Raw genomic sequence first — 13,834 nt, forward strand, 5'->3', positions numbered from 1 at the left:
TTTTAATAAATTCAAAATATGCGTGGAGAATTGTGGAATAAATTGCTTAATAAACTATATATATTTATTATTATTTATTTAATTTTTAATGCAATTAATCTTAACTTTTTTTTTTATATGAAATTAAAAATAAAATGGTTTAATATTATTAAATATTGTTTTTTATTGAATATTAATATACTTTTGATTTTATTTAATCATATAATAGTAAAATTTATTGTGATAAATTATATTTACAATATAAAAAGTAAAATTTAATTTCCTAAAATTTTAAAATTATAAATTTCTAACTAAAATATTTGTTTTTTTGGTTATTTGCAAGCTCAAACAAGTTGGCATTCATTAAGACATTTTGGCATATGGCGTTGTCAATATGCTTTATTATTAATTAAGCTGCTTCAGTATTAAATTTGATTTAAACTTTTAAATAATATATTCTATATTTTTTTATATTTATTTAAATTTAAACTACAAGTTAGTGTATTTCAAAAAGCGACCAGCTGAAATTTTTCCCATCACTGTGGCTGCATTCAAATATTTTTTATGCGACATTTTTATGTTTATTCAGCTTGGCCGCAGAAACTTTCAACTTTTAGCGCCACAAGTTGTCACCATTTGGCTTTTTGAGAAAAGTCATAAAATCATTTAAATAAACAAGCCATCGAGCAGCCGTTTCGAGTCCGAGTTATAGCCACAACAATTTTATACGATTTTTCTTTATTTGTGTGTTGTGTGTGCCCTTTGTGTATCCTTTTTTTTTCTGCCGCTCTGCCGCATTTATTTATGGCTGGTTGCCACGCCCCCACGCCTCTATTGTGTGGCATACAACGTGCTGCAACATATAAAATTTGCATTAAAATTACTTTGATTACAAATTGCTGGCGCCACCCACACTTTTCACGCAATGGACGGACGGACGGACGGACGGACGGCGTCAGAAAAAAATTGTTTGCAAATCCGCAAGAATTCTTTGTGCAATTTTCTTTTTATTATTTTATGTTTTTGCGTGGTCAGCATATGAAAAAATTGAATATATATGTGGCGTGGCAACTATTTATGCGTAAAGTATTGTATTTTTAAGGATTATTGATTTTATTTGCATTACTTTAGTCGAGAGAGTCGGCTTTGCAAAAATCATCAGCAGCAGCAGCAGCCAAAGTGTTGTATAAACAATAATAAATGACTCTCTGGACAATGTTTAATTAAGCAAAGTGTCGTTAAATAAAAAGCTCAAAACATAGAGCAAGTGCGCACTCTAAACAAAAATTCCAAATCTATTAAGCTGCCAATGCATATTTCATTTTCCGCACAGCCAAATTGATTGGGAACGCATTTGCTGCGCTTTTGCCGAAAAACTTCCAGCCCGAAAGGTAAAACCACAAAACAAATGAAATGCAGCAATCAAACAATGCGCAAATTGAAAACCCAATGCGTTTGCAATAATTCACCGCAGTGTGTGTGTGTGTGTGTGTGTGTGCTGCATGCATTCAAAGTAATTTAAAATTGTAAAGTACCACCCACAAAAATAAAATAGCAGCCAACCCAAAACTGATCTTTGGCTACTACAGCAAAAACTTGACGACAGAACAAACCGCAGCCGCCTGCTCTTATTTTTCCCACGCAACCTTGATTATCCTAAAATTGTACGCAGCAAACTTTTTTGCAGTTTTCCCAGCATAAAAGTAATTGCAATTGCGTTGAGGACACGTGCGGGCTGCAATTTGCTAGGCGCGCAGCTCTCTCGGCTCAATTGAGACATATCAGTTGCCAAAGCCACTTGAGGTTTAGGTAGTCAGTTCAGTCGTCAGTCGAGTAGGGGTAGGTTACGCATATTCATGACCATGAGCTATGGGATTGTGCACCAGGTTACGTTGCATCCCCTGCGGCTTTATGAATTATGCGTTGACTACTGCGTAGAAATGTTTTCATTTGACAAGGGGCCCGTGAACGCGGCAAGTTTCTCTTTTTTTTTTATAGCCAGATTCCTTTTTTTTTTACCATGCTAAGCACTTGAAAAGGTATTCATTGGAAATACGCTTGATGTTGTTCTCGTATTTAATTAAACAAACTGCCAACAGCGACACATTTAAGGCAGCCAACGATCTTTTTTCTTTTGTGTAAACATTAGCGCAGGGTAAACTAGTTTTATCCCCTGCTTGGAACTTTGGGATCGCAAATTTAATTTGTTCTTTGAGTCTATGATATGCTTGAATTATGCTCAATGCGACGCATTATGCAATTAAAATAAATTAAACTAGATAAATATTTAGAAAAGAATTCATATGTAAATCTTATGATAATGCACACACTTGAGTGAAATAAGCAGAGCAGCAAGTTTATTTAATATTAACATAAATGAAAATTATTAATTTGAAACAGTTGCACTCAGTGTGTGGCAGAAGAATTCAAAATATTATTATTATATTAGAGTGTAGAGATAGGGTAAGACTTTTCCCGCTGATGCTCTTTAAAGATTCTCGAAATTCATGCATAAGAATCCGAATTGACTGAGCACAATTGTGAGTAAAGTAATAATTTAATATAAATAATATATTGTTCGAGCAGATACTGACTTTATAAATATTTAATTATTATTACACTTTTGTTTAAAAATAAATATTAAATAGTTTTCTAAAGTTCTCAGAATTCTTTTGGTTTCTATTGCTTCTTACGCATAACTTTTTGTATTGCAAATTCTTAATAATTTTAATAATAGTTTAGCCAAAGCAACATTCTCTCAAATAAATTTGCTTACAATTTAATATTTCCATTGAAAATCAAAATTTCGACATTTCGTTGTTTGCTATTTGACTGCAAATATTTGTTGATACGCAATATACGAAAAACAAAATGCACATGGAATTTAACTATTTTACATGTGATGTGGGCAATACACAGGTGCAGTTTTCATTATAAAAGATGAACAAACGCTTTCTGCATAAGTTTGCCACAAACAATTTCGTTATTAATTATAAAATATTTTAACGCGCAGTCAGTCTGGCAATGTACGAATTGGTCTGTAGGTTGGAGGGCTAAGAATTCTGACAATTGCACAGGGGCGTGAGTTGAAGGGGGATACTTACTCATTGCTTGCCTGTGTACTGCTGCTCAATTGGTATTTTGCATGCTCAGTTAAAAACCAAAAAACAACAAGAAAACAATTGCACAGATTGCTGAGATACTTTCAATGTTGTTTTTACAGAAAAGTTGGTAGCAGTGCAAAAAAAATACACACGTAAAAAACTTGTGTCTGTGTCTGTGTGTGTGGGTGTGTGTGTGTGTGTGTGTGGTTAGCAACTGATGTTTGTACTGCAGTTGCAGTTGGTTGGGTGGCAGTGGGTGTTGGGTGGTGGGCTATATTTTGCATGCCTCTTACGTTTGCTATTTCAATTGAAATTTGCTTATTGCAAAATGTTATTTTGCTTTCAGTTACGTTAGTTTGTATAGCTTGAAGAATTTCAAGTCTTGTTTTATTCTACTTTGCAGCAAATTGAAGCGTTTTCCCCACTGTGTCTGTGTGTCTATGGAAATATACAAACCTAGGCAGCAACAATGCAACGTGCAAAACTATTTTGTGAATTTCTGTAATAAAGTTACCAAGTATTTCGACCGCCAACTGAGCTACATGTGGGTGTGTGTATACGTTTGTATGTGTATGTGTGCTGTAGACAGCAAAAGGAGAGCAAACTTTTGAATTAGCCACTAAATGAAGTATGAGAAAATATGCAAGTGCAAAGATTTACAATTAATTTAATTGATCATAACTTTTAAAAAAATAATACTCAAAGAAATCAAAAAAATTACAGCTCATAAATTAGTTTTAATTTTACACAAATAAAATTAATAAAACATTAAAAATAATGTTTAAATATGACATTTTTCTGCTTAATTTTTCATAAAACTTTGTACTTACTTCTATATCAAAATTCGTACCACACTTTATATGTGTAAATTTTAAATTAATTTATTAATTTGTAACAACTAATCAAGTGTTTAGCTAAAGATAGTAACCAAGCGCTTCCAATATATATTGGTAGATAAGATATTAGCACATTGACATTGGACAAGGGAAAATTACTGACAACATAGTTATTGTTTTGCCTATAACTAAGTTAGCTTCAATTAAAATACAATTTGATAAGAAACATGCTTGAATTTCACAAGTTTATTATTGATTTGCATACTTATTTCATTATTATTCAATAAATTGCAATCGATTTAATGCATATTATTAGTAATTTTATTATACATTTTTATACACTTTGACATTTTTGTAAAAAATGAAGTTGCTCAAATGTATGTAACAGGGAGAAGGAGGCGTGGCAACCCCATAAAGACATATATTCTGATGGGCAGCTCGAACGAGCTGAGTCGATATGCCATGGCCCGTCTTGTCCGTCTGTCCCGTCCCGTCGGTCTGTATGAGGTGCATTTCCTCAGCAACTATAAGACTAGACAACCAAATTTGTATGTAGGTGCTCCATATCCAGGACACTACCGCTTTATTTTATTTTTTTTTTATTTTCCTCCCCCCTCCCCCGCAAATCGAAAAAAAGGATATATATAAGGCAGTAAAAAATCTTTAAAAAATCTTATTATTTATAACATTTAAACGCAAAATACTTGTTACATTATTTTCAATAAAAAATAGTTAGAAATTATTACCATTAATTCTCAATTAGACAGCGGTGCACGTGCTGACACGCGCCATACAAACGTCCGCTGCCGACGCAGCGGCGGCGTCGCTGCTGAAGCTACAGCGTGTGTGTGAGCTGGTGTGTGTGTGTGTGTTTGTTGCGATACCCTAGTCAAAAGTGTATTTAAATGTTTTGGTGGCGCCCAACTTTAACCTGTCCACTTGTTTTAATTACATGTTTTTATATTTATAACAAAGCTGTGTGTTTATATTTTCATTATTAGTTTCATTGCATTATTAGCTTATTGTAATAAATTTCATTAATAATTTAATTCTTTATATACATTTATTTCATAACTTATAATTGTATTTACATTATAAATACGACTCAATGTTTTTTAGCTTTCTTAACTTGTTTTGCTTTGCCTGTGCACTTTTTATAAACAAATTTGATAAAACATTTAGCTAAAAATAGCAGCGCTATCAGCAGTGCCAACAACAAGGCATAGACATCCAAATTGTTGGCGGCGATAATGCCCATGTGCACCAATGGGCTTTGCATGTGCTGCGCTCCATGATGACGCAGCACATATTCGGTCCAGTAGAGAACGCTCTGGCGTGCGGTCAACGGACGATCGCGATAGAGCGCGGAGAAAGCTTTGACTTTGTCAGCATACATCGGATTGTTGAGAACTTCGTCTAAGCTTTGCTGGAATGGCTGCTCCTCGAGCGTGAGTAAGCTCAAGCTGAGGCCAAAGCCACTCTTGACCATTTTCTCTGCATTGTTGGGCTGATCTCCGAATACAGGCAGCGCCAGCATGGGCTTGCCATGATAAGTGGCTTCTGTTATGCCGCCCTTGCCAGCGTGTGTAATGAAGAGCTTCAGATTGGGTTGGGCCAGAATGTCATCCTGGGGCAGCCACTTGGAGTAGAGTATATTGGGCGACTTGCCAGGCACATTGCTTAGATCTTCCCATTTCCAGATTACACGCTGCTTCAGCTTGGACAGCACATTGAACATTTTGGTTACCGTATCGGGTTTAATATGTTCGCCTTTAACATTGGAGCCCAAGCTTAACAGAATGGCGCCATGCTTAGCTTTGCTAATGAACTCAGCCATCTCTTGGGGCAGCGCATCGGGTGTGTCTTTGATTTGCAGTCCACTCACTTCAACCAGAGCAGGCACAGCAGCGCGTATGGGACCTTCGCTTAAGCCATGCGAGTTGCAAAAGATCATGGAAACATTTTTGGTAAGCTCAGCATAGTCGGGCATGCTAGGATCGTCTCCATAGAGTTCACTGTAGTATAGAAAAGAAAGCTATAATGAATACTGGGAAATATACTGGGATTGTTGGCATAGCGATTCATTGTGGCATAAAACTAAAGCTATAAGAAATACTGTTAATAATACTGGTTAAAATAATGGTAAACTTACCTATAATAACGCTTATTATTGTTCTCAATGATGTAGATAAAGATTTTGAAAGCATAATTGCCCACAAAATTCTTTATCCGCTGCATAAGACTCAAACCTTGTCCAGGTTCCAGATTCGTAGGCGTTATGGGGACATAGGACAACGAAGTGGGATTACCTATCATTAGATCAAACATCGGATTCGCTGGCATGGGCGATATTAGCACAACTGGCGCTTTAAGCTTGTGCGCTAAGCCAATTTGATAGTTATTCATAAAGCTGCCAATGATGACCAAATCAAACTTTGTCGACTGCTGCTCGTAGAGATTACGCACCAGCCGATGCGCCATGGTATCTCGCATTAGATCAAACATAAATGTCATTTGTCCCAGGCTCTTGAAGAGTGAGACCAACATGTTGCTATTGTCTCTGCCCGCCATGCTGCCAATAATCGAATTCAATTCCTGCATCGTCTGCTCACTTGTGGGCACTTGCACTAAGTGAATATCCTTATGCATTATTGGCGGCTTCATTGCAGTTACGACTGTAACATTATGTCCACCTTCAGCCAGCACCTTAGCCATGGACATTTGTAATATCAAATGGCTGGGACTTAAGCTTGTAAACACTCCCAGTATATTGGCACTTTGGCTGCCGCTTATCAGCAGCGCAGCAAACAGCACAAAAAGCAAGCGCGCCATGTTATTAACACAAAAGTTTAGCACAGACTAATTGCAAATAAACGGCGTTACTTGTTTTATATATAAATAATCTTATCGCTTATACATGAGCAATTGCGCGCACTTGTGGCGAAATTTGCAGGCAGAGACACAGCCAATTAGTCTACGCTTGACCTAGGTTAGGTTATTGTACTGCTAAAAAGGTGAAAAAATAGCTTTGCTATTTTTTTATGCTGATTAGACGCTACCGCGCTCACTTTATTTTAATGTTTTTTTTTCGTAACCCCCCCCCTAGGTGCAAAGTATTTAAAGCGTTAGCCCCAAAAGGTTTTGTCATCATGAAGTAATCATAACTGTTTATGTGCGATAAGTTTTTGTCACGTCTGACTGATAAAACAGTTAGCTAGCTACTGCCTATTGTCAGTTATCGTCTTATCAAGCGACAAACACAAACACTTGTCATAAACCTTTTGGCTGATAAGCTGTCGCTGATAAAGGGCCCAAGTCAACAGTTTGTTACAAATGCGGGTTTAGGATTAAACACTCAGCATGAGATTAGCCACAGCAAAGACAAACTATTTAGCATATATAAATGCATTTGCTACTCATTAAAGACAGTTACTTTAATGTGTTGAATCACTCAACATGAGCTTCATACTACGCTGCTCGTTTGTGATCTTCGCTGCTTTTTTAAGCGCAGCTCAGTGTGCCAATATTTTAGCTGTGATGACTTGTCCCAGTCCCTCGCATTTGATTGTGGAAATGTCCATGGTCAAAGTGCTGGCGGAACATGGACACAATGTCACTGTAGTAACTACACTCAAACCGCATGTTACGCATTCAAACATAAATCTCATCTATCTGCCACTCAGCGAGCAGGCGCTGCGTGAATGGAACAAAAGCATTGCTGACATGTCCAAAATGGACAACTCCGGCATAGTGACTTCACTGTTTCGCATGCGCAGTCAGTTGGACTATATGTTTAAAATATATCTTGATGCCATGCGACATCCGCGAGTGACAGATCTCTACGAGAATCCAGACAATCATTTCGATCTGTTCATTATTGGCTACTTCATGAACAATTTCCAAATGGGCATAGCGCACAAGCTCAAAGTGCCAGTCATCATAGCTACATCCATGTTTCAATGGGAAATATTTGACAGCATCACTGGAAGTCCCACCGCTTACTCCTACGTGCCGCCATTAGGAACATCAATGCCCAAAGCACAAATTATGAGCTTCACCAAGCGACTTACTGCTCGCATTAAAAGCTTTTTCATTAAGATATTTTGCTACCAAATGGAAGCTGTTCTAGCCAAGTTCTACTAGTAAGCATAAGCAGTTGCATTAATTTGGAAAATATTCTATAATACTTTAAACTTTGCAGTCAGCTCTATGGCAACGATGCCAACATGCCAGCCTACGAAGAACTCAACAAGAATGTCTCGCTTGTATTATTCAACTCTCATTCCATAAGCGAAGGTCCCATTAGAGCCAATGTGCCTGGAATAATTGAAGTGGGTGGCATACAAGTAAAGGAAACAGCAGATCCCTTGCCTAAACAACTAGCAGACTTTCTGCATAATGCTACAGATGGCGCTATACTCTTAAGTTTGGGTACCAATGTGCAAGCAGCACACATCAAACCAAACACAGTTGAGATGATGTTCAATGTGTTATCCAAACTAAAGCAACGTGTAATCTGGAAATGGGAAGATCTGAGCAATACTCCAGGACAGGCTGATAATATACTTTATTCCAAATGGCTGCCACAGGATGACATATTAGCTCATCCGAACATCAAACTATTTATAACACATGCTGGTCGGGGCGGCATAACGGAGGCTACCTATCATGGCAAGCCAATGTTCGCGCTGCCAGTATTTGGCGATCAACCTTCGAATGCAGCTAAAATGGTCAAAGACGGTTTTGGACTAAGCGAAAGTCTGCTTACCTTAGAGGAGCAACCCTTCCGGGAAGGTGTTCAGGAAATTCTTAATAATCCTATTTATACGCAACGTGTTAAAGAATTCTCCGTGCTCTTTCGCGATCGTCCTTTGACAGCTCGACAAACTGTGCTCTATTGGACTGAATATGTTCTACGTCATCATGGAGCAGCTCATCTACAAAGTCCGCTGCTGCGCATGAACTATATAAGTGCCAATAATATCGATGTTTATGCTATTTTAATTAGCATTCTAATTTTGTTTATTTTAATAGCCAAATTGCTGATAACTTTTGTTTATAGCAAAGCTTTTAGGCAAACTAAAAACACTACAAAACTTAAAAGTAAATAAAAAGTATACCGTAGCTTAAGCAACTAACTGGAATTAGTGAGTAAGGTTATGATCAGTCAAACAGCTTTATCATGATGACAAACAATAATAGTGCAAAGTCAGAATGAACATGTTAAAACAAGAAACCGGTTCCAAGAAATCAGCTGATCCCACATATATGTATATACTTATCTGTTAAAAAACAAACATTTTATCAGCTCTCGGCGTTAGCAAACAGTGTTACAACAGCTATTGATTATTTTAACTTGCTGAGCACCATAAAAACTGAAACTATATAAGGTCTAACGTTATCACTTGTTTCGCCTCAGTCTGTAAGAAATACTCATTCATTCAACATGGCAACGCAAGCCAATAGCATTATATTATCGGTTGTAATCATTGCTGCTTTGTTGAGCGTCGTGCAGGGCGCCAACATTTTAGCAGTGATGACTACGCTCAGCTCTTCGCATTTGATTGTGCAGATGTCCATGATCAAAGTGCTGGCTGAGCGTGGACACAATGTTACAGCTGTAACGACGCTGAAGCCAAAAGTTAATCACAAGAATATAAATCTCATATACTTGCCACTCAGCGAGCAGGATGAAGAGAGTTGGAATACCAGCATTGCTGATGTATCAAGCAAAGAAGATAATAACAACATTATTAAATTTCTATTTCGCATGCTATCGCAAATGAAGTTTGTGTTCAACAGACATCGCGATGTTATGAAAGATCCGCGAGTTATAGATCTCTACGAGAATCCAGACAATCACTTTGATCTCGTCATCATTGGTTACTTTTTGAATAATTTTCAAATGGGCATAGCGCACAAGCTCAAAGTTCCAGTCATCATAGCCACAGCTATGTTTCAATGGGAAATATTTGACAGCATTACCGGAAATCCAACAGCTTATTCCTATGTGCCACCAATAGGATCATTTATAACAGAGCGTATCAGCATGAGCTTATTCCAAAGATTAATAGTGCGCATTAAAGCTGTGTTTATTAAATTATTTGCCTTGCTAATAGAAATGGATATGAAGAAGTTGTACAAGTAAGCTACTTCTACTTAAAATTGCAACAAATATGTTTTAATGTTATTTAAATTATATAGTGAGCTCTATGGCAATGATGCCGACATGCCAGCCTACGAAGAACTGAACAAGAATGTATCGCTTGTGTTATTCAACTCTTATACCATAAGTGAAGGTCCCATTAGAGCCAATGTGCCTGGAGTAATCGAAGTTGGTGGCATACAAGTTAAGGAAACACCAGATCCAATACCTAAAAACTTAGCAGACTTTCTGGACAATGCGCAGAATGGAGCTATACTCTTAAGCTTAGGTACGAATGTGCATGGAGCTAACTTAAAACCCGAAATAGTTCAAATGATGTTCAATGTGCTGTCCAAGCTAAAGCAACGTGTAATCTGGAAATGGGAAGATCTGAGCAATACTCCAGGACAGGCTGATAATATACTTTATTTCAAATGGCTGCCACAGGATGACATATTAGCTCATCCGAACATCAAACTATTTATTACTCATGCTGGTCGGGGTGGTATAACTGAAGCCACTTATCATGGCAAACCCATGTTCGCGCTGCCTGTCTTTGCAGATCAACCCGCAAATGCGGAGAAAATGGTTAAAGATGGTTTTGGACTTAGCGAGAGTCTGCTTACTTTAGAGGAGAAACCCTTCCGAGAAGGTCTTTCGGAAGTTCTTAATAATCCTATTTATACGCAACGCGTTAAAGAGTTCTCTGTGCTCTTCCGCGATCGTCCTTTGTCTGCTCGTCAAACTGTTGTCTATTGGACCGAATATGTCATGCGTCATCATGGAGCAGCTCATCTGCAAAGTCCGTTGCGGCATATGAGCTATATAAGTGCCAACAATTTGGATGTCAATGCTATTTTAATCATCTCTTTCATTATACTAATTTTAATAGGCAAATTTGTTCTTAAACTTATTTGCAGAAAAGTTTGTAGTAAAGCTACAAATACTGCAAAGTTGAAAACCAAATAAAATTAGTAGTTTAAGTAGTTTAAATTTAATTTATAAAGTATATAATTTGTTCTAGTTGCTGTTGTTTTTTTACGTGTTTTTCGCTCATCTTAAATGCATTCTATATATAGTATTCATAGAGTTTTTTCTGCTATGGCACGGGGCTTAACTCGGAATGGCTTTTCGCTTGCGTTAACAATGAAAAGTGTTATTTGTAGGCGAGCTCAGAGATTTTGCGCCCTCCAAATGAATCGCTGGCACAGCCAATTTTTATTTCATTTGCGTGTAACGTTAATTCATTCGATTAACGCTGTCCTGGAGGCCGTGCTGCTGCTGCTGCTACTGCTAGCGTAACTAATGGTCCAGCATTGCGTGTCGAGGACAATATTTGGGCGTGGTGTGGCCAACTCTCGGGTCCAAGGGCGGCGCAAATTTTCGTATACACTTAATCGTCTGCCAGTCCGCTGCAAATTCTTAATTAACACACACACACACACATGCAAATAAATATTTATCGGCTTTCGTTAGCGCGTTACTCAAATGGGCAGCTCTGGGCTGAGCCAGAGCCTCGGTCTGGTCAGTCAGCCGGTCAGCCGTGGAGGATGTCGCGACGTCCTGCAACAAACCCGCATGAAACATTTCCGCTTCCGTTCTTGTCTCTTTCATTTTGCTCAGCTCGTTTACACTTGAATTCTCTATGCCCAAACTGCAAGTTTTTGGGTTGTGTGAAATATTTAAACAGTTTGCAGATACAGATAATAGTGATGGATGGGAATTCTAAAAGACAAGTTAAACAAGCGGTGCTTAATTTATTTATTGCAGCCACAATTTAAAATATAGATTGCAATAATTTTTTTTTTAATTTCTGCTCTTTTTGAATTAAAAAAAAAAACAATAATAAGTATAATTATCTTTTTATTTTTATCTTAAACTTAACTTGTTAAGTCCTTATTTTTTATTAACCTTAATAGCTTTGCTTATCATAAAATGTATCTTATGCTCATCAATTATTTGGATGCAATTAAGTTAAGTAATTTCTGCCTCGACGTGTTGAAAAATTTCATTACACTTTACAACTTTTTTAATTTTTTTCTTCATGTGTTAATGTGGCTGTTGATGTGTTGGTTGTCGACTGGTTACTTGGATTGCAGCAATTGCAATGTTAAGCGATTTAATGAAATATTTCAGTGCATATAGCATGCCTGAACGCGCTGCCACTTATGCCACGCCCACAGCGCCCCACATGAAAGCATATTTAATACTGTAAACTTTTTGCCCGGCAATCTACCACGAAGCTCTAATGAGTTTTTATACTAGACAACACTTCAACTTCAGTTTGCAGCAACCCACACACGCACACACACACACACACATAGCAAATGTCAAATATTTGATTAGCCCCATTACAGAGAAAAGCAGTAGAGAGCGAAAAAAAAAGGAAGAAAATTTCTGTGTTTGACCCACATGCAGTGGCGTAAGGGTTGTATGTTCTTAACCGTCGAACGCGCACACACACAGCTAAATAGAAAAAAAAACTTCATTATAATTTTAGCCATTAACTCGTTTCGTCGTTTCCCCTACATTTTTACTCATTTTACGCGCGGCCAGGAATAAAACACTTTTCATAATTAAGCATTGTAATTTGGGTCTTGGACTCTCTCTCCGTTGAGAATAATAGTTTTGTTGTTGTTGTTCTTGTTGTTGTTGGTGGGTGGCTATGACAAGCGTAGTAAAAGTTGTTGGCAGTTTGGACATATATGATTGCTTGTCTATTCATATTTCAATAATTCATTAACGCCAACACACATATGATTGTGTTCATGTGTGCGTGTGTGTTTATTGGTGGGCGTTTGCTAAATATTGTTTAAGCAAATAATTGAGTCAGAGTGTTTTGGCAGCTTGAAATTTAATTCGAGTTATTTTCAATTAGTCCGTCAAATATGTCAACTGCCTGCTTATATTGGAATTTTCAACATAATTATGCAGATGACTTGTCAAACTGTTTAATCCACATTTATTTAGCCATCAATTTAATTGAAAATTCTACACACTTTGAACTTTGGCATAGCTCTAGCCCAAAATGCTGTCATTAAATACTAAAAATTGCTTCCAGACTGCCAGAGCTTAAAGTCTGTGCTTGGCAGCAACAGAACAACAACAAATGCTGTTGCTGTTGAGCATTAGTTATTACTACAAACTATAATTTAAAATAAATGCCAAAGTAGCCAAAGCTCTAAGCCGCAGACCAGTCAGCCAACATACGCTCCTTCTCTTTCTCTCTATCTCTTTCTCACTCTGTCTAGCTTTGCTTGCTTTATAATAAATTTATAAATGAAAATATGAAAAATGGCCGTTGAGTGTTTTTGCCAAAAACTACAAGTAAGCTCCGAAATTTCGCAGCGCAACGCAAAAAATTTCATTTCTGTATTCCATGTGGGGGGTGTGAGCTAAGGCTTAGCCCTGAAAATTATCAATGTGGTTACGGTCATCAGTGTGCTGCGGTCGAGTCATAAAGTTGGCTACAAACCAAAAGCATAGCCTTAGCTCTTAGCCCAAATGCAGTTTTCAAGTTTTGCATTTGCACAATTTTAAGCAACAGCAAATAAAAAAAATGATGGTAACAACTTTAATGCACAGAATATTTATTTGCATTTTATTTTCAGTGCGTTATGTTATTAAATAATTGAGTAATACAGTTTTCATTATTGAAATAATTAATTAAATATTATTGAAATTTATTCAACAGTTTTGATAGCAAAAATATTTATTTTTTGTATTATTTATAGCATTAATGTATATAGCTCAAATATTATTTATTTGTA

At 37.0% G+C, this 13,834-nt stretch overlaps 3 protein-coding genes across 3 annotated transcripts; 2 read left to right on the forward strand and 1 right to left on the reverse strand.

The window, feature by feature from the left end:
* Positions 1 to 4,990: 4,990 nt before the first annotated feature.
* On the reverse strand, positions 4,991 to 6,778 carry LOC108597047 (UDP-glucuronosyltransferase 2B15). The gene is made up of 2 exons (XM_017983354.1): positions 6,072 to 6,778; positions 4,991 to 5,934 (listed from the first exon to the last, which is right to left on the reverse strand). Exons 1-2 carry the CDS (start codon positions 6,749 to 6,751, stop codon positions 5,025 to 5,027), a joined length of 1,590 nt encoding a protein of 529 aa, XP_017838843.1. The 5' UTR covers positions 6,752 to 6,778; the 3' UTR covers positions 4,991 to 5,024.
* Positions 6,779 to 7,375: 597 nt separating this feature from the next.
* On the forward strand, positions 7,376 to 9,030 carry LOC108600688 (UDP-glucuronosyltransferase 2B15-like). Its single transcript, XM_017988442.2, has 2 exons — positions 7,376 to 8,061; positions 8,121 to 9,030. The coding sequence occupies exons 1-2, from the start codon at positions 7,376 to 7,378 to the stop codon at positions 9,028 to 9,030; spliced, it is 1,596 nt and encodes a 531-aa protein (XP_017843931.2).
* Positions 9,031 to 9,351: 321 nt separating this feature from the next.
* LOC108598696 (UDP-glucuronosyltransferase 2B20-like) lies at positions 9,352 to 11,045 on the forward strand. The gene is made up of 2 exons (XM_017985422.1): positions 9,352 to 10,063; positions 10,124 to 11,045. Exons 1-2 carry the CDS (start codon positions 9,366 to 9,368, stop codon positions 11,031 to 11,033), a joined length of 1,608 nt encoding a protein of 535 aa, XP_017840911.1. The 5' UTR covers positions 9,352 to 9,365; the 3' UTR covers positions 11,034 to 11,045.
* Positions 11,046 to 13,834: the final 2,789 nt, after the last annotated feature.

The sequence above is a fragment of the Drosophila busckii genome, unplaced genomic scaffold (genome assembly GCF_011750605.1).
Source record: "Drosophila busckii strain San Diego stock center, stock number 13000-0081.31 unplaced genomic scaffold, ASM1175060v1 hic_scaffold_46, whole genome shotgun sequence".
Taxonomy (NCBI): Eukaryota; Metazoa; Arthropoda; class Insecta; order Diptera; family Drosophilidae; genus Drosophila; species Drosophila busckii.